General features: G+C 42.3%; 2 protein-coding genes across 7 annotated transcripts in view; one reads left to right on the top strand and one right to left on the bottom strand.

Moving 5' to 3' along the window:
• SLC2A8 (solute carrier family 2 member 8) overlaps positions 1–25,830 on the top strand; it is a 192,879-nt gene that overhangs the window by 30,627 nt on the left and 136,422 nt on the right. Inside the window, exon 12 of one of the 2 annotated variants that reach the window (XM_075185694.1) lies at positions 23,027–23,101. The exons of the other annotated variant lie outside the window; for it this stretch is intronic. The gene's annotated coding sequence lies outside the window, so the exon portion shown is untranslated. Of the gene's footprint in view, positions 1–23,026; positions 23,102–25,830 lie in introns of those variants that run through there. 2 annotated transcript variants of the gene reach the window in all.
• The window catches only part of GARNL3 (GTPase activating Rap/RanGAP domain like 3), a 172,003-nt gene that overhangs the window by 12,453 nt on the left and 133,720 nt on the right, over positions 1–25,830 (bottom strand). For all 5 annotated transcript variants that reach the window (XM_075185689.1, XM_075185691.1, XM_075185688.1 and 2 more), the window contains 15 exons: positions 25,710–25,813; positions 21,199–21,307; positions 20,433–20,478; positions 20,217–20,323; positions 19,337–19,452; positions 14,960–15,064; positions 14,283–14,357; positions 12,602–12,713; positions 8,543–8,641; positions 6,594–6,710; positions 5,045–5,196; positions 4,793–4,951; positions 2,307–2,373; positions 1,573–1,680; positions 153–271 (listed from right to left, as the gene is read on the bottom strand). In XM_075185689.1, coding sequence (XP_075041790.1) covers positions 153–271; positions 1,573–1,680; positions 2,307–2,373; positions 4,793–4,951; positions 5,045–5,196; positions 6,594–6,710; positions 8,543–8,641; positions 12,602–12,713; positions 14,283–14,357; positions 14,960–15,064; positions 19,337–19,452; positions 20,217–20,323; positions 20,433–20,478; positions 21,199–21,307; positions 25,710–25,813 — 1,595 coding nt within the window. The remainder of the gene's footprint in view (positions 1–152; positions 272–1,572; positions 1,681–2,306; positions 2,374–4,792; positions 4,952–5,044; positions 5,197–6,593; positions 6,711–8,542; positions 8,642–12,601; positions 12,714–14,282; positions 14,358–14,959; positions 15,065–19,336; positions 19,453–20,216; positions 20,324–20,432; positions 20,479–21,198; positions 21,308–25,709; positions 25,814–25,830) is intronic.

Here is a 25,830-nt window from a genome sequence, read left to right as displayed (position 1 = left end):
TGAAATGCAGCGCTAGCGCTCTACGACACAGGCGTTATAGCGCGGTGGCGTTATGAAGAGCGTGAGCTATAATGGTATTAATGCAATGTGTAGAAGAAAGAGGACACCTAGTGGTGGGAGGTGGTGTAACAGTTCTGCTGCTCCGATCTTACCCGTGAGGCCACAAGCTGCAGTTCCGGCACCACGGCTGTATGCACCAAGTTGCCGTTGACAACTAGCCGAATTTCTATGGAGTCGGTGGTAAAGGCCAAGATGTACGGGAAAGCACAGACTGCCGGCAAAAAATAATAAGCTTATATACAATGATGTCATAGAATGGAGGAAGATGAATAAATTTATAAACGGTAAACTGCTCCAACCAACTTTTCCTCTGTTACCATCGCTTCTCGGATCTACTGAGCAGGGCCATCTCTCCTCCTGTTTCCACCACTTCAAACTCTGCTCTCCAGCTACTTAGCCCTCCTCCTCGAGGGTCCTCTACCCCACGTCCACCCTCGCTCCCTCCTCCCCCCTGGGGGTCTCCCTGTCTTCCGCGCCCTCCTTCTTGGGCCTCTTTGTTTGTGGATCCTCTCCCCCCCGCCCTCTCTAGCTGTGCATTGAGCTCACTGAGTTACTGTGCTTACTGTTTACTGTACTGTGCTGTGCCCCATTGTATTGTAATTTGTTTGTCCCTGTACGGCGCTGCGGACGCCTTGTGGCACCTTATAAATAAAAATTATTAATAATAATACTGTGTGGTTGTCTACTATAAACTCCATTGTTACTGAAATCCAACCTCTGATTCCTCTTGACAGTCGCCATGGATCTCTACCCCCCCCCCCCCTCCCTCCCATCACTCATTAATTTTAGATTTATCCCCCCCCCCTCTGATCGTTCACCACGAATAGTAATTTACCGCAGCAGCAAATGGACTTGAAGAATATTCTAGAAAGTGGGGACAAGTGACGGTAACAAAACAACAGAAAACTTTTATTTCTGCAATGTTAAAAATTTGCTGGAAAGCGGGCAGCCTTTTCTTTTAACTTATTTTTTGGGGCGCTCAACACGGGCGCGAATTGAAAAGCTGTCGCTTATCTAGCAGAAGAGAATGAGAATAAATATGAAGGAACCAAAATGAGGCAGATTTGTCTCTTCGGACATGTAAATAAAGTTATTGATAAATAACGGGTGGATAAATGTCACGATGGAATTAGGCGCCTTTTGGTGAGGGGAAAGTGTCATTTTCTTTCCAGCAAATTCACATCAGAAAACATCGCTGTTCTTCATAAAAATCATTCTAGTTTAACTGACCCAACACATAACTAAATGTTACTTTGCTAAGGTGTTTTTGGTTGCCTATTCAAGATTACATTAATCTTTTTTATTTTAAAATAATGTTTAAATAACCATTTTACATTAAGAAACAGAAAACAGCGTTCACTGGTCCATGTTCTACAAGTTATTATTGTAGTCTAACATTGTAATGTTGCTTTCATAACACCGCGCTGAACACGAAACGTGCAGCGGATAATTTGATGAAAGAAACGATTGAAGCGCAGAGAAACGGATAGGAGGAAACGGACATCGACTTACCCACAGCGTTCGGAACCTGGTTCCAGCTAAAATGAAAGTCAGACGCTGATGGCTGAATAATTGGGGAGCCTCCGTTGAACGGACTCACCTTCTTGTAGTAACAGATATCTGAAGTGAGAGGAGGAAATGTCAGTGCCTGGGATGAGGTATGTCCTATATTAAAGTACATCTAGATTTGTAATCTGTTATTTCTGTATGTTGCTGCAATATTATCGTCCTACTGGATTAGCCCAACATTCCTCTGCCTGGCTCGCTACGCCATATAATGTAATAACCACACTATAATCTTATGTGAAGTCAACATCCCATTTAATTATACGTATTCTCCTTCTGCCTCCAAACTACGCTCCCTAACCTCCACTCTCAGTCGCTCTCCGCGGACTCCTCTGCTAATTGTGACGGACACGGCACAGTCTCGTCTTTATGGAAAGTGCTCTGGAGTATGATGGTGCTATGTAAATAAATATTAATAATACGTAGTATTGGCAATGATAGATAGTGAAAGGGGCCCTCAATATAAATGTTGCCTTTGGCCCCATGAAGGTTTAATGTGGCTCTCATAGAAAAGGACCCATTGCTGAAATATTACCATCTCCTAGGTACATATACGTTGACACAGGGGGATGACTCTGAGGGCCACCTGCTGCCCATCACTGGTTTTAGAGGTTCGTAGACATATATACTGTAACATAACACACACATTCTTCAATAACACAGACCCACCCCTCACTTACAGTTATAACACAGCAGTAATCCAGCTTCTCCGTCTTCGTAAACATCAATTGCTGCAACAAAATTAACCTGAAATGATAATGCGGCAGGCTAGTGGACATTCTGGATAGTGCGGCAGGTATGGAATCACAATTCGTACGTAAACTCCTTACAGGAGAAGCTAAGAGAATATTATTACGCTCCAGGGTGAAATATTCCATTATCTGTCCAGCAGCTTCAGGGTATGAGAGCGGGTTACACCTCGCAGCTAGTGCTAATTGATCCGTTGGAACAGATAGTTATATTGTCACGGAGACGACTGATCTCGCCATACAATGTGGTCGCAACATAGATTGTTACAGCTGCCCCTCTGTGTAAGGCCATCATAGAGTATCATCATCTATTTATCTATATAGCGCCGCTAATTCAGCAGCGCTGTACAGAGAACACTCTCACATCAGTCCCTGCCCCGTGGAGCTTACAATCTAAATCCCCTAACAAACACACACACACAGACAGAGAGACTAAGGGCAATTTAATAGCAGTTAAGTAACCTACCAGTATGTTTTTGGAGTGTGGGAGGAAACCGGAGCACCCGGAGGAAACCCACGCAAACCTGGGGAGAACATACAAACTCCACACACAAGACCATGGTCGGTAATCTAACTCATGACCCCAGTGCTGTGAGGCAGAAGTGCTAACCACTGAGCCACCGTGCTGCCCACATATGCCCACAGAGTATATATGTACATGTAGAACGTTACAAACCTACAACCAACATTACAAAGATTTCCGAGTACATTTACTTATAAAAGTTTTCTGAGTACTCTGGAATTTTTGGACCAATTAACAACTAGAGTTGTAGTTTATAGGAAATAATCCTATGGTTGGCCACGCATAGGGGCAGCCTGGGCTGAGGGGCAGGGGGGCATCAGAACCGCTCCTATAGTGGGCTACATTAGACTTGGTCACTGGACCACCTGCATTTTTTTTTCCTTAAAATGTTCCCAATAGGCTGCTCAGTCAAGTCTAAAATTTGCCAGCCCTTCCCTGGCAACGGAGCTCGGAATTCTCATCTATGGCAGTTAGCTCCAGGATATTAGATGTGGTTATATTTTATGAATCCCCTTCCACAATTGTACTGCACAATATTTTCATCTCGTGCCCAGCAGCGTCGGAGTTAACGGCGCCTCGCACCCCCTATGTGGTAAACAAGTATTTATAGATGGAGAAAATGGTTGCTTAGTAATAACCCCATGAAAGGTACAGAGATTTCTACAGAACAAGATAATGTCCGTGTTCGCCATGCTCCTGATTAAACAATGTGACTGGAGTGATTACACTTCTGGCCAGGAGGGGGCAGTATTGGTGATACAGCTGTGTGGCCGGGGAGGAGATGGCACTGTGTCCAATACACGGCCAAGATCAGACTACCTGTAAAGCAATTGTTAAACTACTCACTACTCCCACCATCCTGTGCCGAACCATAGAATGCCTACACAACTCGTTCTAGAATTATTTTTAGTTATCTGTCCCCCCTCCCCTTTCCTTTGTATACCATGTATTGTGAAAGAGAAGGATTCTGGTACTTCCTAACAAAACTGGAAAAATGTGTAGCCTTAGTCTGCTACTTCCAGTGCAGAACCTGCACAAGAGACTATAGAGGAAGGGTCCGTTGACCCTAAGCCCCACAGTGTTCAGTTTTTGTCAGAGTGTCGCCGAATTGTTTGTTTTGCGTAGAACGGAGCTCTGATGTGATGGAGGGTTTTGAAGGGTGCATGATAATATCTAATCCCATTACCCTATGGGCCTTGACTCCTCCAAATATGAAAGGACTCCTCCAAATATGAAAGAAAGAGTGGAAATGCCACTGAATCCTAAATATTTGCCTTAATACATAGATATCGCCTCGGTGCAGACACACGAGTGTCAATTATTATCCTGTAGTCAGCAGAATTATAGATGCAGGCAATTAAATTTATCGCAATGCCCCTACGGAACGTTGCTGGCGGCACTCTGCTGTAATGCAACATTGCAGATTTTTCCTTGTACTCCATAGAGGTGCCCAATGAAATCTAAGATGTTTGAGTACTAGAGTACTCAGAAATGTGCTCAGCCAAACATTGTGGACAATTTAATTCCCCCACTATGGTTCTTTCAGGAGGAAAGAACAGAACCAAGACTCTTTAACATAAAGGGGAAGATTCCGAAGTTATATCATGCATTAGGTTCCCCCGCAATGTTTAGGTATGATCTCTCATTTCACAGGGGTATAAATCACTAATAGCGGCATGAAGAAACAAACCAAGAAAGAATGGTAAATCCCAACATTCTTCTTATAGCCTACACTGTGATGTTAAAAAAACAAAAAAACAAAAACAACACTTCTCATTTAGATTTTTCATATAAGATATTTGTGTTATAGATTGTCATTGTTATGTCAAAAAGCATATTGGGAATCGGATTGAAATAAATTTGGTTCTAGTTGATCATTTTCTGGAGAACTTACCCTCGTAGCATCAACATGATGCAGCCGGCAGGACTCGCCCGTGCTCTCGTTCACCAAATCAAACTGGTGCCGGTAAGCCACGCAGATCATGTTATCGTTTTCACCGGTCGGTCCATCTACAAGAGTCATCACCACCGGAGGGTCGGACAGACAGATCTCCTGTAAAGACAAGACCATAAGACACTCTCGTGCTGGAGGAACGGGGATGTCTACCAGTCGGTTACGTCGTGATGGGTAACACCGGTTCCTCACCCTGATGTACTGAAACTCTTCCACCGCAGAAAAGCCGACAGAGCTGCTTAGTGGGTTGTTTTTTCTTGTGATGAGCAGCAGTTTGTTCCTGATGGCCACTATGATCCTCAGCTCAAGGCTGTGATGGGTGTTGATAGCGTACAAATGGCATCCTGGCCAGAGAGTGGAATAGTGTTAATAATTCTGATATTACTGGGGAAATAGAAGAGAAACCACAATGACAATCTGCATTATCTGGCAATAATCGCCATCTCTGAGCTTAGACAAACCCAACCTTGGCAGAGACATTACCTAAATAGATGGTCGTCTCACATTGGTGAGTACGACTCTGTCCATGGCAAATTAACCACCTGGCACCCACGTTCCTCCTAAACAAACTTACTAAATTCATACAAAGACTCCAACTACCTCTTCAGTTCCATCTTCACCTGAAACTCCGTTATCTTTCGTGGATCTTGCAGTCTACTTCAAAGAAGATATATAAACTACCAGCCATGACATACCAGTTCCACAAGTCTACCTTTAACCACCACACCACCAGCTATCCATCCAACACGCTGCTCTACATTTTTACTGAAATTGAGGCTTGTTCTCCTTCAGACTCCTCCTTTCCCATCATCAGTTTCCTGGAACCAATTCTCCTCTTCTGCTCGCCCTACAACAACGGCTCAACCTTCACCCAACTAGTAATTTCTTCCCATCTACTGGAAGATTCTACACACCCATCGACCCCCATATCCTCTCCAGCTACAGTCAAATCTCTGACATCTTTTATTTATAAGCTGCGACAGGTTCTGTCACGACGGACAGTCTTCTTACAGATGTGAAAAACATGAGTACAATAAATATAATATCAGGTACAGATGCTAACAATGACATGAATACAATGAAGCGTAGAAACAGCTCCTTGGATGGTCATGACCAATAATAGCACAAGGTAGCGGAGGATCCAGCTTAGGACGTGACAAGAAGGTCGTACGTGGGATACAGACACGAAATATGATGATGATGATGATGATGATTCGGCTACAACTAATTAAGTCAACTAACCTCCTCTAGATCCAGCATACATGTAAAATACAGCTAAAATGATTCAATAAAAACTCAGAAATTAATAAGAATATATTTAACGTGGGTGACAGTCCATGCCAGTATGTACACGGGGATAAGAGTTAGACATTCGCTCATTTTCTCATTGACTCCCTTGCAAAGCACATGAAATTCAAAATCTTTTCAAGTCATTTCATTTAGAAATGAATACGACTCCATTCAACGGGCTCAGACCAGGACAGCCATGGAAATAGCTCAGCTACCATTATAAAATGAGGATTTGTGCAATAGACTACCCGTATATTTCATTTGTAACCATAAATTACCGACATCAACAAATGGTGGTAACTCCTTTCATGAAACTACCATCATTACCCACTGACCACCTACAAGCTACAGTGACTGAGCACCCAACCATTATGCACCGCGCCTAACGGTAGAACTCTGAGTTACCGGATATCATCATTCACCATAATTATAGCTATGAAAAGATTCCTACCTTTTGTTTTTTCAAGTTTATTTTCTCTACATTCATACTTGTTCCTGGGAACCTGTTTGTCTTCCAGACCCTTCTTAATGGCGCTGAGCCGGAAAACGTACAGACGAGCGTCCTTTCCTGGGAACAAAGGAGGACACTTTCGTTAGGGTTCTGAAAACCTTTTGGCAGAAAAAGTTCTCAAACCAGGATCTCCTGAATTACCAGCAGTGAAAAGTGTCAATCCCCCACCCCATTAAAGGGACACAAAACCTAAAATACACATTGTTAACTATAAAAAGAGCTTCTAATAACTATTACAATGTACAGACACTTAACGTATCAGAGTTAAGAGGAAACAATGAAAACCCCAATAATGCCAGGACCAAACCCTATTGTCTGTTGTCTTCTTACACAATCCGCACCTAATCAGCACGAGCAGTAGCCATGTCACACATGAATAGAAGAAGACCTCCGGTAATATTTGTTGTGCCATGACAACACTAATTGCCATCTATTGGAATCCAGCAGCGTCGGCCAATTAAATAGATTCAGCTGCTACAGAACAGAATTATCTGCTTCAACAATCACATCGAGAAACAACCGCACCCAAAACACATTGTGTCACATCTACATGTTTGGGAGACACCGGTTATCCATCTCCTGCACTTTTCTATATTTAAAACCAATTTGTTTCAAGGTAAAGTGGACACGACACCAAATATGTCCGATTAATCTTCTTTACCTTTCTGCTGTAAGATCTTGTGATCTCATTAACTTTTTATGTAGAGGTCGTTCAATCTTCAACAAACCTCTCCGCCTATCTAACATCAGTTTTTGGGAGCCAGATAGATCTATCCCCCTTTCGGTATAAAAGTTCTTATGTTACCTCTCCTTTCTAAGGACTATCAATTTACCTTTGCTTGCACCATACTTTAGACCCAGAAAAAAACTTGTCACCTCTAAATTACTTATCACCAATCATTTAAGGGAGGCGAGAACAAGGAGGTGACAAATTATGACAATAACTTGTCGCCGCCATCCTTAATATTCCCAGAGTGCTCCTTCATATTCACCTTTATTAATGCACCTTCCAGGATGAGCGGTGAGAGGAAATATTAAATATTATAATCTCTCCTGATTGAACTAGGATATTCATTACTCACTGAGAACTGCGGTCTCCATCCGTTCTCCTCTGGAGTCTTTACAGAGTACTAATGAGTAACAATTGCGCTCTTTGGCAATTACTTTTAGTGTTGATGGTGTCTCAAGACGACATCAGAGGCCACTTCTGCTCAAAATGGTGGAATTACAATCAGATGCTGGGGAACGGAGCTGGACTGTGTTTAAACATGACGAGAAGAGTCTGCTCTTGTGGCCCGAGTCCTTCAGCCTCCACAGTCCCAGTTTTAAGGGGTGTACATCTATGAATAGGTTGGTGGCCATGAGCGACTGGCATTGGGTGACGGAGGCTTTGACCAAGAGTATGGTTGGTCCTTAAGTACGTACTGCGCTCTTTTGATAGGCTTAGACATAACTCAGTGTGAAAGTGTTCAGCAAACCTTGGCCAGATAATCAGCTTGATTCATTGGCTGTGCCCATGATTTCCTCCTTATGTCATACATCTCTGAGGGACCATATCATCAACTATACGGAAGTCTTCTTTCTACCACCATTGTGATACAATTCTAGCAGGAATGATACTCATTTCTCTGTATACATAACTTCTAGATATAAAAGCTGTCAATCAACTCAGTAGAATCTGATAGAACAGCACCCACTAGAGGCCATACTATCGTGAAGAATGGTGGAATATTTGTGACTTTTTACAAAGTATCATACATGGGTTACTGAGCAAGAAGAACTCTACACGTGTGAGCGATGTTTCATTAAAATCGCCCTCCAAAAATCTCTCTCTGGAATACAGAATGCAGGACGGTCTCTGTCTTAGATGACGGCAGTCACCGTCTCACCTTTGTCGGCTCGAGCTATCAGGAGATCCAAGATTTCCAGTACATGCATCTGTTTGATCTGCAGAGATTTATCAAATACTGGGATCGCCGGCTGTCCATCTGCAACGCAGCACACAGAATAGGTATTATAATGCTGTCTAGGTAGCATCATGTTCTACACACCTTTCTTACATCGTAAACAGATTTATATCAATTCTTACACTCTGAAAAAGATGTTATAACATTGTGTGACATTAATGTTAAAAGGAGAGAGGGGGAGAGAGATGAGGGAGAAGAGAGACGATAACGAAGAGAGGAGACAACGGAGAGAAAGAAGTAAATGGAGAGAGAGAGAGAGAGAGAGAGAGAGAGTGGAGAAAGGAGAGTGAGAATGTTGAAAAAGAAGAGAGAGGAGAGAAGAGAAGAGTAGAAAAGGAAGGAATGTCAGAACGGTGAGAGCGATCAAACAGAGAGCGATGGGAGATAGAACAGAGAGAGGAGAGGGGGCCGGGGGAGAGAAAAGGAGACAGAAAATAGAAGAGAGGAGCCATGTTTCTACTTGAAAAGTCCAGATTTTCTGATCTGGACCTGTTTTATTTCCTGGTCACAGGCTAAATTTTCTCTGTCAAAATGTGTACTTAAAACAGTGTACTTAAAACACACATATATATTATATATATATATATATATATATATATATATATATATATATATATATATATATATATATATATAGTGAATTTAAAAGGAAAAGTAACAGCGGACTGGAAAAAAACACGTAGGGAAAAAAGTGGAAACACTGGAGAGGAGACAAAAGAAATGAAAGAGAGCGGACAGCAGTGGAGGAGGAGAGAGCGGAGAAAGAGAAGATAGGGAATGATAGTGGAGAGAAGAGAGTAGATAGAAGAAGAAAGTGAGAGAAGTGAAAGAGAAGAAAAAGATAGAGGAAAGAGTGAGAGTGGAGAAATAGCAAGAAGATGCGGAAGAACAGAGAGATGGTTGAGGAGAGAATGGAGAGAGGATAGAGGAGGAGAGAGAGTGAGATTGGAGAAACGGAAGACAGAGCGAAAGATACAGATGGACAGAGAGGGGAGAGGACAGAATGAAAAGGAGAGAGAGAGAGAGAGGACACAGGGAGGGGAGAGGAGAAATATACACGAGAGGTGAGATAATGGGGAGAGAAGAGAGGACAGATAGTGGAGGAGAAGAGAGTGGGGAAAATAGAAGAGGGAATGAATAGAGGAGGAGAGACAGAAGACAGGTTTTGGGGTGTTACGTCACACAAGGACAGGCGGGTTTTGGGGTATCAGGTCCCACACGGACAGCCAGGTTTTGGGGTGTCACATCACACATGGACAGCCAGGTTTTGGGGTGTCATGTCACACACTGAGAGACAGGATTTAGGGCGTCACGTCACACACAGCCAGGCTTTGCGGTGTCTCATCACACATGGACAATCAAGGATTTAGGGTGTCACGTCACTCACTGACAGGCAGGATTTAGGGCGTCACGTCACACGCAGGCAGGTTTTGGGGTCATCACACATGGACAATCAAGGATTTAGGGTGTCACGTCACTCACTGACAGGCATGATTTAGGGTGTCACGTCACTCACTGACAGGCAGGATTTAGGGTGTCACGTCACTCACTGACAGGCAGGATTTAGGGTGTCACGTCACTCACCGACAGGCAGGATTTAGGGTGTCACGTCACTCACTGACAGGCAGGATTTAGGGTGTCACGTCACTCACTAACAGGCAGGATTTAGGGTGTCACGTCACTTACTGACAGGCAGGATTTAGGGTGTCACGTCACTCACTAACAGGCAGGATTTAGGGTGTCATGTCACACACAGACAGCCAGGTTTTGAGATGATTATTTTTAGCTCGGCAGTAAGGATCTGGGTGTCATTGTTTTGGGGTGTGACTTTAGACCCAAGCAGTGTAATGAGAGATTGGACTATCCTGGTGGTCACCTTAAGGAGTACATCAAGATCTGCCCCCCTCTGGTAACATGCCTTTACACTAAAATACATTTTTCCTTCATTATTAAAAATCACCTTGATGAACAGAGCCTTAGAAAAGTGTTACATCTGAAATTGCTAAAAGGCCATTATTAAATGGATAGTGTCAACATTATCCACATATCTGACATACTGTGGAGAAAGAAAAGTCTTCATTAATTCTGCTTATATTCCTTTTCCAGGAGGTGGCGGCTGCCGCTGTATTAACGGATTGCTAATTTGTAGCCTTGCAGCTAAAAATAGACCATAATTGGCGCTCGACACATTACATTAATAAAACTGTTGAAATAAATGAATCAATAAGGAGCAGTGAGACTTTAATGAGATTCAGGGCGGCGAAATCTTACTCCTTTCTGCCTCACAGGAACAGCATCTGAACCGTTCCCCGGAGACAGTCTTGTAGGTTTATTATAGAAATAGATTGCTTTAAGCTGCGGGCTTTCCGATTGCAATGTCCTTCCCCCGGCTCAGTGAGAAATAATCTATATATTCATATCTGATTCGTTATTTGGGAGTAATATATATATATATATATATATATATATATATATATATATATATATATACATACACACACACACACACATACAGAATCCTTCATTACACTTTGTATTCTATAATGTTATAGTGCCTCTTTTTCCATCACTTCTTATGCAAATTAGTAAAACGTGGAAGGGGTTTAGTTAACGCCACAATAAAACATCGCTAATAGAATTCCCTTTATGTGGTCGTTTATGTATTTGTTGCCGACTGTAGAATATGTTGTATGACTGTATATATTCCATCAAAGGCATTTAAGAGCCCTTTCACATTCTTCCACTATCATAGAATACCCCGTTATGTGTTAAAAGTTAATAGCATTAATAGATAAACCCATACGAAGGGAAATACAATTTATCAAGGCTGCAATAGACAGGACCTCCGTCTAAAATAAAGATAAATATGACAATGTAGATAGATTTACCAAAGCTTCAAAAAAGAAAAAGTGGATATGTTGCCCATAGCAACCAAACAGATCTTAGATACAATTTCCTAGAATGTTCGAGATTAATGATCGGTAGAATCTGATTGGTTGCTATGAGCAACTCCTCCACTTTCCGATGGTGCTTCTGTACTGGGTGCGAGGTGCCTGTTTTCAAGCCTTTAAAGCTGCAGTTCCACCTAAAAATTTCCCTCATGTGCCATCTTGACTCTATCCGGAGCCTTAATTTTGTTAACCATCTTTAAATGGTCGCGGAGGGGGTGTGGGAGGACCAATCACACAAGCTGCACTGTCTTGGTATACTGGTAGCTTGTAGGGAACAACTGGCAAGAAAATTCCAAAACAGCTTTAGTAGAGTCTTGGTCCATTCTGCTCCACCTGTAGCTAAATCACTGGGGTCTGCATGCGTCATGACATCAGCGTATGATACCCCAAACAGTTAGCAAAATCAAATGGGCCACATGGTTTGCATCCTGGAAGGCCGATCGTCAGTGTTTACCCCCATGTGTCCAAGTGAAATCATCAGACAGGCATGGATTGACGAATGAGCCATTTCAGTACCAATGTCACGATCATAAACGAGGACATACAAGCAAGTTGACAGCGCAGTGAATGACAGACTCAGCCAACTGTCGAGTTCCTCAACTCTCTCAACGCTCCAGGAACACCTTCAGCCTCCTCTCAAACCTACATGAAGATTGGAGCCCTTATGTTCCTGCAGAACTTCCACAATTATTTAACGGATCCCCACTATGTGGCTTGAGACCCCCACATTGTACAGGCCACCATGAGAAGTTGCAGAGCCTTCATATCACCAATTTTGCCCTCACATTCCCAGTGACTACCGCCTTTAAGTTCAAGCTCCTGCAGTTGACCCACACCTAAAGCTGTGTTTTCTCATCGGCAAGACTCATGGGCAGTCCGTTATCTTTATTTGATATAACACTAGGCACTGGGATGTTGGGAGGATGAGACCAGTGTTTATGTATATCCCAGAAGAAAAACACTATGACAGGAAAAAGCATCTGCTTGTGACGTAACCAATGATAGATTCTATACAAAATGACACACGTACCTTCTATTAGCGACACCCCGGAGTCTGTAGATACTAACAGCAACGGACCCCAGGAATCTCCACCAACAGCTTCATTGGAGAAGTTGTTACAGAAACACTGGGACTCCCAGGGCTGTAAAACGAAATAGAGGGGCGTTATGTTTCATGTCCAAATATTGTTATGCTGCCATATATAGCTGGTCCTTTTAGGGCTGAGGACACCACCACCTGCGTCGCTCCTGAGATGGACAAATAATATATTAACCATTCTTTCCACACTGCGCATGTCCCGTAGGGAAAAGCGTTGGAGCAATATAACCTTAGAGCTGAGGGTGTTGGGTCAACATTAGCTAATCCTAAGTGACTATTCCTCATGGAAGGGGCATCACTGTTTCCCCTATATGTAGCATGCACAAAACACAGATATTGTTACTTTCATATCACATGATGGTGCCAAAGTATGAATGTAATGCTCAATTCCGGGTAAAGGCTGATGATTGACGGGGCAAGAGAGGCACCTTCTAGTGGGACTCTCCTTAATCTTCTTAGTAATGAACCTGAAAATGTACCTGAAAATTGAGTTTCTTTGAAGATCTAGGGGTAAATGTATCAAGCTGAGAGTTTTCCAGCCGGTTTAAAAAGTGGAGATGTTGCCTATAACAACCAATCAGATTCTAGCTATCATTTTGTAGAATGTACTAAAGAAATGATAGCTAGAATCTGATTGGTTTTTCAAACCCGCCGGAAAACTCTCAGCTTGATACATTTACCCCTAGATCTTCAAAGAAACTCAATTTTCAGGTGTCCTAGGAAGACAGGAGACCCCTTCTTTCAAAAATGCGGTGTCTATTTTCAGTGATCCTTACCCTTAGCCCTTACATCTCCCTAGCAATAGCACTGATCCTAAATATGAATTATACCAAGCTATAACCCTAAACCCAGCTCCATAACCCTAGCTCAAGTATATATAAATATTTGGGAAGAGGATGTAAATTGGGAGGAGATCATGCCTCCATGTGGACAGTTTGAGTGAAGGAGAGGGGGTATGGAGGAAGTTTGGGCTGCTTAAAACTGAATTTTGGTTGTGGTGTAATTCGGGAAAGCAAGCACAGGCCTCCACCCCATCCCTTGTAACATCCAGCTTGTGGCTACAGTTGCTGGTTTAGTCCAAGGGTGTTGGGATACAGGAGGAGTGGAAGGGAGAAGCTTTACAGTTTGCTGGCGAGGATGACAATTTAGGGGCCTGTCTTATATACATAGATCAAAAAGGGGATTTCCATTCAACAAGATGATTCGGATATGTCATGGCTAAAAAAATATCACAAAAGGATACGAACCTCAACCTTGCAGAATCAACCCTAATCCGTACGTGAGCCAAGTCCTAAATCTGAACCTACACCAAGCTTTGATAATAACATCAGGCCAAGCCCTAGTACAAGACATAACACTACCTATACTGTCCAAAGCCGTAAAATTAACAGAGTTCCCCAAAATTTTAATAACGTTCGATAACCTCACGCGTTTCATTTTACCAGAGGTCTCTATGAAAACATAATGCAGAAGTACAATTAGTACAAACTTAATATTAATTAGTGAGTAGTGATGTAGAATATTGATTAAACTGAAGTTTGGTGCCTTCATAGTCTCACAGTCCATAGTACATGATTATTAGACTGGCGATGAAAGGAAATTTGGTTCTAACCTCTTTCCTACACAGCCCCGTTGTCGCAAGACTAGTTGGAGCGTCTCCTCTTACAATCGTCTTCAACTTGAGCGCCTAAAACGAAAAAAATGTATACGACATTGTTAGAAAGACACCATGAGTGATAATACGGCGACGGCTAACATTTCCCATCTTAATATACTTCCCTTTCTACACTCACCTAACTCCAATGCTCATTAATATCTTGTATAAAATGTCTGGTCAGTGGCATTTGTTTGCCTGAAACATTTAGTCACTTTCTGATCATTCATAGACAGCAAACACAACACTGACTCCAGAGTGGTCCTTACCAGCAGTGCAAATGTTACAGGTAAACTATAATGTATGGCGCAAAATAATGAATACTATAGTATCAGTAAATTTCTCCTTCCACAGCTAGCAGATTGGAGGGAGCCTAATTTTTTGGAGATATGTGTAGGTGCCTCGCTAATGGCCCATTCTCCATCCATCCAAGGGTGTCAACAGTGCCGATATGTTTGTTAGGGCCTGAAAATAGAATGTTGCAAATAGAATAGATTGACGTTGGATTTCTCAATAACTTGTAGAACAGAGCGTTTAACGCAGGTCACATGACCCCAGATATGGCTGCATTGATGGAACATACCAATATCGGGACTATAACAGAATGCCCACCATAAGTGCCATGTGATACAGACCTGGCCAATCCTGACAAACTCCGCCTGCCGCGCCTCTTCTTTCTTCCTGGCAGATTTAGGCGATTCTGGCAGGACGTCGCTGAATGATCTTCTGTTTAACATGTTCTAGAAAGATCGTTACAAATGCAATTTCAGGAACATGACCTTATTAAAATAGCCACCTGTCATGCAATGACTCAAACCTGTTCCCCATTTAATGATGTAAAATTGCTAAATGTCCTAGTCTGCCACCTGTTCTCTATCTAATGCCCCACTGTGCCACAACCTCCGCATCTCATGCCCTGTTATGCTAAATTATTACCTGTTCCCCATCTAATGCCCCACTATGCTAAATGCCCCACTGTGACACCAGTTTCTAATGCCATCCTATGGCCAAATGTCCCATCTAGTGTCCAACGGTGCCATGAGGGATGAGATGGCGCCACCTCAGGCAGCAGAATAGATAACACAATCCTACCCGCCACGCCAATTGTTCTCCTGCTTCTCTCTACTGCCCAGAGTAAACGTAAAAAGTTCTAAGTATTAAACTCTATTATTATAACATGTTACACTCCAGTATCGATTATGGTTTAGCAGAAACCTTCTAAATGACTGCTCACATGTACCATGAGGATATAGACTGGTATCGGATACAACTACAACTTATAAGTGGAAATTTATGGACTTTTGTCTTTTTCATTGTTGCTACGTAACTATCACTTAGTGCACACACAAGGTAAGACCATTTAGTAGACTTCATTGTTCATAAAGGTGTTGTCTGGTCGCTAGGATGCTGGAAGACCTAAGATATCAGGCTGGTGTGGTGGACATTTAATTGTTATTAAATAATCAAATGATGACATGTTTGGGGAACTGAAGACTATAGACGGGGGAACCGGAGTACCAGCGACAGGGGGAAACCGAAGGACCACAGACGGGGGGACCGAAGGACCAGAGACGGGGGATCCGGAGGACCAGAGACGGTGGGGGGGATCCGGAGGACCAGAGACGGGGGGGGGGATCCGGAGGACCAGAGACGGGGGGGGGGGGATCCGGAGGACCCAGAGACGGGGGGGATTCGGAGGACCCAGAGATGGGGGATCCGGACGACCAGAGACGGGCGGGATCCGGAGGACCAGAGACCGGGGAATCTAGCTTTAAGGTTTCTAGATTTGAGAATATAGTTCTCTACTGAACAGAACACTTGCTTTGAACAAACTCGCACTGAGAAGATTAATAATAGGGAGAAACATTGAGGAAATTAAAAATTAGAAAATATTTGGGCTACTTTATGGTCATAATACTCCAATCCCACATAGGAGGTTTATCTTTTAGTCTTCTTCTTTAAAAAGCAAGTTAAGTACCTTTCAAGCATGCATCTGATAAGACATTATTCTTCACTGTCGTCTGCTAGACACAGACTCACAGCTCTCAGCATGTCATGTGATGGCAGAGGGGGAAGGAGGTGTTAGAGGATTTTACTGTACACATAGTAGACAGAGCTCAAGCGTTGCAAAGCCTCTCTGCTCACTAACATCACGTGCCCTGCGACTGTGGTTGCCATGGTAGTCACATGGCACTGCAGAATTACAAATCATTAATAACATCCTGAAGAAACAAACCAAGGAAAATGGTAAATACCAACACTCTTCTTACAGCCGGCCACAGTCAATTACCTAAAAAAATATTTTTTCACTGCTACTATAATCTGCCTATTTCACGGAGCATCATGGGAAATAAATTTCTGCAACATCTCGCTGTCTGTTTGACAAATGATTATTTGGATGATGGTGAGGTAACGAGAAAGCAACAAGTCATGGTCCTGCTATAGATTCTGGCAATGCGCTACTGCTCTGTAAACGGATCTCCGTCTAGCGGGGGTTGGTAATTAACAGTAAGATCTCTGCAGAGCGCTGCTAAAGTCGGGCCACCAGACAAAACGAATGATGTCTATTTCTGGATAATAATCACGGTTATAGCCGGCAGAGCCGGCCCCGAGGATGACAGCGGAGTTTCATCAGAGAGAGCCTATTAATGTCATACACTCTGCTTGATGGATGGGGCCGGTGGAAACGTTTTGCTAACGTTTAAAGAGCCACTTGTCTGCTTTCTCAGTAGAAGATTGCTGAGATCCGGGACTGTACTTGCAGCTCCAGTGAACTATGTAACCTACCTAATAAGAGAAAATATGCTGCTTGTAAGTATATTCTAGGAACGATCACCAATATAGACCTATATATATATATATATATATATATATATATCTCAATTTTGTACCGTATTTATCTACATATTTTAATTTATTTACATAATTAGCAATGGCAATACAGCTTGGCCAAGGTCAAATTGAATGTCAGTCATAGACTTCCATAAAACAGCACCACCTACTGGACAAATTATCATGGAAAAATAATATATACTTCCTGGTCTTTATCGGTTAATAAAGCTTGCACATCATAGGCCCGACTCATCGTCGGACATAAGTCCCTTTTGTTGTTCCGTATCTTCGCGATAAAGCTCTAAACACACGCCATAACGGTACTTACACCAGAGAATGCAATTGCGCGTACAACCGCCTACATCTTGAAGGGGGGGGGGACGAGGATGTTAATGGGTGAATGGACGTAGGCAATGTACAGATGTGGCTGATTCAAGCTCAGGAAATCTCTTGATTTGGTTTTATTTAGCCGTATCACTTGCTACAGGGCAGGCGTAAGTGCGGACTGATATTGATGACTGCATGTGTGTATGTGTTTGCAAGTAAAAGAAACTATAAAAATGCATTGCGTCTCTTTGGATCTGCTTGTATTTGAATACAGGCGTATGTGCGTGCAAGTTACGTGCATTTTTTTTTTTTCTTTTAAGTTGCCTTCACGCTACGTTAGATGAATCAGACCCCATATGTTTGAGGACCCCTCTCTCCGCCATTGTTTTTACAGAACGTAATGTTTAAGTATAACATCCCTGTGAGTTGTTAACGGACATTAGCTTTGAATATTGGACAAAAAGAGACACAGATGGGAAGGAGAATTGCGCGTTACTTTCTTTAAACGGTCAGTTAAATATAAACCTTCTCTGGGAATAATCCTCTTTGTTCTCTATTAAGTGTGTTCATCCTGGAAACATGGGGCTCATTAGTCCCAGAAAGTCGCTTCCGATATATAGAGGACCTCCGACTGTTCTCCTCTAGGACATTTTCAGTTTTACGTTTTACTGGTAACAAACCAGCAAACACACAATCATCACCACTATGACTAGAGTCTTGTTTAATCGCTGCTTTTAAACAGCCCATCACCCCAGATGAGACCTTCGGAGGCGGACTATGGCTGCCCCCTGCCGCTCTTACATTTTATGGATACCGGAAAAATACAAATCCGATGATTACAGTGTATACCGTAAAAACATGCTACTTGTACATTAAACTTTTGTACACGTTGGGAAGACTTAGTGACTTTAGTGCGATGGGTTTAAGAAATATTCACAATCAAAATCTGTTTTTTGTTTTTTTTTAAATGACATTTAAAACAAGTTTTGTTGTGTGCATTTGAAACAATATCTAATTGACACATTGTACTCTACAGTTACCAACATGGAAGCGAGACGTTATAATGTCCACAATGCTTATTACATTCCAGGAAGTCCGGTGCAATGGATCACCCACCCTAGAAACTAGCTACGGGCCTTATTATCTAGATTAGACAAGGAAGGAATGTCCTTATTTCTGGTATATGGAACCTACAGAGGAATAACCAGGATATAAGGAACGTCTAGTTCACCCTCTTTTATTTTTTGGCCTCCAAGGAAAAAAAGGGTTTATGCAAGTATAATCCAGGAAGAAGTAAAAGATAATGTGTAGTATGGATGGGATAAGGAAAATATAGTTCAGAAATACATTTAATTTCACTGAAATTACTGTGCAAGTTATAGAACACAACCTGCGTCCTTACGAACTGGCGTCAGAAATCATACTTTCACCAACATATTTTTAACGCTAGTAAAAGCGTGTAAATGCGTCAATCATTCTGGTACAAGCGTCTTTCAGACATGGCAGGGTCTGGTTTCAAATTATAACTCGTTTCTCTGTGTAATTCCTCATAATAAGAGACTGTATTGATTGACATTATGACCGGGGCTATTCATGGACATGTACAGAAGAACATCGGAATATACATTAATTGTGTTGCGCACAAAGTTAACTGTGTACAAGACGCCCACTCGGGGCGGACGGAGGACAATAGATTGAATGATAAGAGAGGGATAAATACGACTGAGGTCTGGAACATTGGCTGTATGACAAGCTCTCAGCAGATGTTCGCTATAATAAATAGACGATGTGACAGATTGCAGTGTTGGCTACACTCAGGCGGAATATTTCACAACAGAAAAACTCAGGATTACCTTATGTAAATCAGGCATGAGATCCTGGTACAGGGAACGGATCAGCATGTCCAACGTCCGCTGCCTTTTCTGGGCGAAGGTCTGCGTTTCAAGAGTCGCCTTCTCCCCGTTTATTACTAGGTGGTGAACAAAACAAAACAAATCTGTTGTAATAAATACAAGGATCCTCAACGTGTGGGTTTTCCACCACTCATCACCAGTGCATTTATCCCTCTCGCCTCTTAAACGAGAAAACGGATCTAGGTGCCTAGTTATCAAAACGCGCAATTTCTCAGAAAAATATTGACAGGGCGGCTGAGCAATACTTAGGGAGGGTGAACATAACGCTTCGCTGGGGCCAGTCTCTATAGATTGGCGCATAGGTGAACAGACTGTCCACTGGCGCCAGGGCAGTGGGAGCGAAAGCCTAAAATGGAGATAACAGAACAAGTATTGCGGCGGATTGTCAGCTGACAATCTACTAGGAAATTGCGTCAGACACAGGCAAAACAATCTGCTGGATTGTTTATGAAACTAGCCGGTTGGAACACTTGTCAATCACACAAAGATGAAAGTTCTATCTCTAGTGCGACTAGATTAAGTGCATATAAAGTTCCCTGCAGAAGTGCGGACAACCCGCTGGATGATGACAAATCTCTCCCTTCCCCACGCCACTAGCAGTCCCTGCGAGAGACAGCGGCTGGGACTGCAAGTTGCGGAAAAATACAGTAAGCGCTACGATAGTAGTAGTAGCTGTCCACCGGGGCGCTTACAGACAACCGCTTAGAATCGTTTGCTTTCATATGTGTATTATCTAATGAGATATTATTGGGAATAGGTTTATTTATGTTCGATAAAGACCCATAACATCCATTAGTGAATGTGGAGCAAAGACACTTACGTTTTACTAGAAGAAAATCCCTGAATTCTTGATGGTCGGTGAAGACCGGAGGGGACGGGAGAGGGGGTCCGAACAATGGCACGCTTTCTTCCGAAAATATTTTTAGCCTCACAGAGAATGAAGGGGAAACGAACAAAAAAAAAATGATCGATTTAATTTTTTCCAATAATTACAGCACATTCAGATTAAAATAACGAACATAAGTCTGACACTCACCTGTAACTATCGTTCTGTTTGTTGTATCTCACTAAGGCAAAAATATCTGTAGCTTTAATTAAGAAACGCAATGAAATGAGCAAAAATATTTACTGGTCATTAAGGGAAAACTTTAATAGCAGAATTATTGTATTTTTTTGTGCTAGGGATCAATTACATGACATATTTTTATAGATTAGTTACATTTTTCCCATGTGGTTCATGGTATAAAATTTTTAATTAAGAGTACTAAAGATCCAGTCACTTGTCTAAATCATCTTTCTGTTCCCACATTCTATGGAACTCAAATTTCAGGACTGTCAGGATTTTTATTCCAGCTCTAGAGATATAGCAGAGGCATCACTGCAACTGTCAGGTTATAAAGAAAGGATGCAAGTGTCGCAGTTTCTTATATATTTCTAGAGATCAGTAAAAGCTGTATAATCGAGTTTAGACATTAGGATAAATGAGGGGTTTCAGTGGGGTTTATCAGGGTTGAAAATCTGGCACCAGTTTACAAATAATGTTTAATGGTCTTTTTTGTAGTAATTTCAAGACAACTGTCTATAGAGCAGTTTACTGCTTCAGTTCGGAGGCAAGACAAAGTGGCTGCATGGCGCAGTAACTACGGACGCTATTATATGGTAATAATTATGTCCAAATGACAACTTTTCCCATAAAAGTAAGGCTAGGTTTGTAAAATGACATTGACTAAGAGTCATTAAACCTTATTTGTTTTATGAAGCCCCCTGTAAACATTATTTCCCCATGTAATGGAAAGAGATACGTGTGAAGTGAGATCGGATCATGGAGGGTTTGAAAGACGGAGACGATTCCTCCCCTTCCTGAAAGACGATGGTCACGATGTCATTCCCAATGTGACGTTTTCTTTCTACCTGGAAAACACAGACAATCTCTTTAGTGGACTCTTCCGCGTTCGATGCAACGTTCCGATGCAACGTTCCGATGTTACCATCTACTGATCCGACTCAAACTGTTCTGCGTGGTACCCACAGTTATAATGTTCGACCTGATCTAATGGCCGATTCTCAGGTTGTCCAAGTTCCTGGTCTTTACAAAACGGGTTATGGAAGACTAAGAATGTACAATAATTACCCTTCTTACACGCCCATTAGGGGGCAGTTTCGGAGGTACCTGAAGAGGGAAAATAATGGCTGCAAACACTCGCTGAATCCCTCAGTTTATCTGGACTTTCTGACGGTGCAGTGTGTCAATGTTATAATATAACAAGCCCTGCTTTATATAAATACACTTAAAAACTTTATTGAAGTTCCTATAAAATAACCGCTTTGCAGGGTACATCTTACAGTAAACCCACTGTTACCTCAATATACATGAGGTACCTTAGACCTGAAGTAGAAAAGCTCTTATTTTAAATATGCGGTCTCACCCTGGGGGTGTGGAAGAGTTTCTTTTACAGTATTCCCATTCCGATGATTGACAGTTCCTGCACTATTAACATTTAATATGCTGGGACTGTCAATCAGTGTATGGTGGTGAGGAGGGGCCCAAGCTCCATCCATACCGCTAGGATCGTTGTACGGTTGTCCTGGCAACCAGAGAACACAGGGAAATGTCCAAGGATGGATCTCTGAAAATAGGGACTATGCCTGGAAAACAGGGACTACACCTGGAAAAAAGATGGAGCCTGCCCTCATACATTGAGAATAACAATGTTTTATGTAGGACGTCAGGCAGACACAACACAATCCGAGTGAACACAACGTATCCAGTGACTTTACCAGGAGTCTGGTTACTTCTTATTGGTTTACGGAATAGAAAAAAAAAACCTTGTTCCAGAGATGCTTTATGTGATCGTTCCAGGAGGAAAACTTAATTTCCTTTACAATATGATGTGACATCAGCAGCACTAAAATGATACTGATCCCAACAGCTCACGGTGCTTATCAGGATAATGTCCTTAATATCCAGGGAAAGACTCGGGTAAGATCAGTCCGTGAAAACGTCACCATCTTCCACTGCTACAAATCTTAATTTTGTAGAAGTAAATTCTCACCATTTATTGTTATTCTCTGGGATATTTCAGTAAATATATATTTCACTGGAGTATTGAACGTTCCAAAACTGACTTATAAGTTGAAAAACATTTAATTGACGTGGACTGTGGTCCGGAAACTGTACCACAAGTTGTCCTCTCCGGAACCGATAGCAACTGACTAACCAGGATTTCCGCTACACCCAGGACGGATCTTTTAGTACCATAAACACTACAAGGCATCAGCTTTACACTACAATGTACTGATCCGACTTATTATCTACGCGCAGAAGGAAGTAATATAGAACTAAAATAACTATATCTATAAGGACAATAAGACAAGCGGACAGTTATCTATATAGAGCCAGAATACTCTGTAGCTTTACAGTTGGGGACAGTCACAATAATAAAATGAGACTGGATACAAACAAAGTTGTAAGAGGGCGCCACTTGCAAGCTTACAATCTATATGTCCATGTCTAACTAAATACTAAACAAAAATATTCATTATATTGTTTAACGACCAACATAAATCTGAGTATGAAATAGAACAAAATACCTACTCCCAATGTAGCTGATTTTTTTTTTCTAATTTAAGGTTATTATTTAGGCTGAAAACTGGGGAAAAAAAAGATTTCTCGCCTTACAGAAAGACGATGGTCGCGATGACATTACCAATGTGATGGTTTCTTTCTTCATGGAAAACACAGACAATCTCTTTCATTATCTCCTGGTTCCAAGGATCCCGGGTTGAGCTCTAATAACCCTCACACATAATTATCAACGTCCTGCTCGCAGCGCCATCTGCCCCCTGATGCACAAGTCACCAATTACTAGGATGACACTGGAGCGGGCAGCAGTCTATTCGGATACAGCAAGCAGAGTAAAAACAACCCTTCTCTGTCCGACTGCAGCTCGCAATGATCTGATCCTCCATGTTCCCTCCGCAGACAGATCTCTTCGGTCATCAACCAACTGCATTGCATGGGACTCATTAGTGATTATTGGTCTTTCATCCCAAACTCCACTATCTAAATCATACAATTTCACCCACAAGGTGTATGGCTAAATTTGTCACAAATCTGGTCGTTCGACAACAGCCTGTGTTTGGCCAGCGCGCGTCTATAGACACACAAAGGAAGTAGTAAGTGGCTTTAATGGACTGAGAAGGTACCAGTCCACAAGTGTCCCGATACAGAACTGACATCCTTATATCTAGAGGTGTTTTGCCCTGAAAGCAAAGGGGTATGTAGCTTCTACCCCTATCCATATTTTTCCCTAGGGTTCCGCATGTGCAGCCTATAGGGGTTTGACTGCATGGAAGAATAAGGTGCAGCACCTATAATCTGGATCTGACGACTGTATAGACAAAAGCATTGAGCGTGCACAATAGGTGGTTCTAATGATGAAAAGGCAACAACATTGTACTTTTTTCCCTTTAGACCAGACTTCACTTCAATTACTGAAACAGTAAAGTAATTTACTAACAAAGGGCAAATATGCCGCATGCCAGAACAGCCAACTGAATTTTGGATTAATACAGCACAATGACAGACAATCAAAGGCCCGGACGGTGGCTCTGAGTTTCAGTATATTTGATGGGAGAGGCGTAGCTGATGGGGGGGGGCACTGAGAGACAGTTGGAGCATCATTCAGTGCTGCAATTAGCGGTGCAGACTCTGCATGCAGTGTCGATGCATCTATAGCGGATTACTGGCTTCCAATCTCTGTACGAGCAGACATACCGCAACACAGATTACCCCCAGCAAATTCATACGTGTTACTTTGTTAGTTAAATAAACCAGCTTTTTATTCGCTAACCCCTGATCCAATGTAGTCCTATCACCACTTTTTTCACACATTCATTATTTATAGAAACGCGGAATGTCCTTTTACTAATATTAACAGTATAAAGGTCGTCTATTATTTCTGTGTCATGCTATCTGTGTCTCAACTGTGAAGCACATAGCTTGGTGTCTCGCTTTGACTTGTATGTCTCTAACGTGTCTCATTAGACACACGTGTAAGAATATCACCCAGTGCGCCAGCCAGCGGCTATATAATACATGACATATAACCTCTCTGTTGGCATGATTTCTGGCCCTGTAGGTGGAACTCGCTGCCTCTTTATGTAGGTTGTAAAAAAATTCTTTCTGAATGTATATGGAAATTCTGCAATTCCTTTTAACCTTCAGATCTCTATGAATCTCGGATTACTTCCAGTGGTGTTTGTAATGGTCTACCATGAGATTATTAAATGTGACAATGATGTATTCTCCACGGGGTCCCATGTTCCCCTCCGGGAAGCTGGAACTTTCCAGAAAGGTCATTGACTAATGAAAAGGTTCAATCTATAGGGAGAGAAACGTATTCAAAAGCACAAAACTGGAGATCAGCGGGATTTCATGGAGAATAGGTTATAATGGACCTGTGTTTATTATAATTAGACGCATCTGACATTGACACCAGCTGGCCCCACCCACTCTGATAACAGCCCCACCCATCTCACCTCTAACTCTTCCTCTTTTCCGATAACCCCGCCCACATATGGCGTGTCTTGGATCAACATGGATCCAGCAGCCCAAATGGTTTTAACCACCATGCAAATAAAAGACCATTTAATTACAATTGATCTAATTATGCCTGATTATTCCTCATTAATCCCATGAGCCACACAGCCAGACGCACGCAGCATAGGATTATAGGGCCACAAATGGGAAGGTATCGACCCAATTTCGCCACCTGCGTCTCCTGACGAAACAGACGCCCAATAATACTACAATGGAAATCAATCAGGTCATTATTTGGAGTGTTGGAAAATGCAGTAAGGATGTGACAGTCATCTGTATCCTTCCTGTTACTTCCATGTGGTCCAAAAATGACCTAGCTGGCCCTAGAGCCAGGGTACTCTGAGGAAGGGCCCCAGATGACATTTTGCTATTAGATCTGTAAAGATCTGTCATACATTATTGATGTGGAACATTTCATTGTGCACTTTTATATTAGATGTCGGTGACCTTCCTTTGAGAATACTTTCGCCTTGTCTTTTATAATCCCCCTACCAAATAGCAGCCTCCATGACGTCAGAGGACACTGACTCAGGTAGTACCCAGCACAGCTACTTCAGTGTATGGAATACGCTTAGCACCAATATTTGCTTTAATACCATTATGTTGTCATGGAAACGGCCTTATACCCACTGTACTCCCAGCAACTGGAGTGCCCACACTATCTAACGTGCGCCTGTTTTGCGGCTTACCGAGTGCAGGTTATAAACGTACCTGCTGCTTGTTTTCTTTCGAGTACGGTAACATGGTGGAGACGTGGAACATGATCTCGTGCCCTTGGTAAACAGTGTAGACGGAATGTATTCCCGTTGTGTCATCTGCAAAGAGACCACAG

Source organism: Mixophyes fleayi, chromosome 9 (assembly GCF_038048845.1).
Source record: "Mixophyes fleayi isolate aMixFle1 chromosome 9, aMixFle1.hap1, whole genome shotgun sequence".
Lineage (NCBI taxonomy): Eukaryota > Metazoa > Chordata > Amphibia > Anura > Limnodynastidae > Mixophyes > Mixophyes fleayi.
Note: the sequence above shows the minus strand (reverse complement) of the source record. Positions and strands in the feature narration are given on the sequence as shown.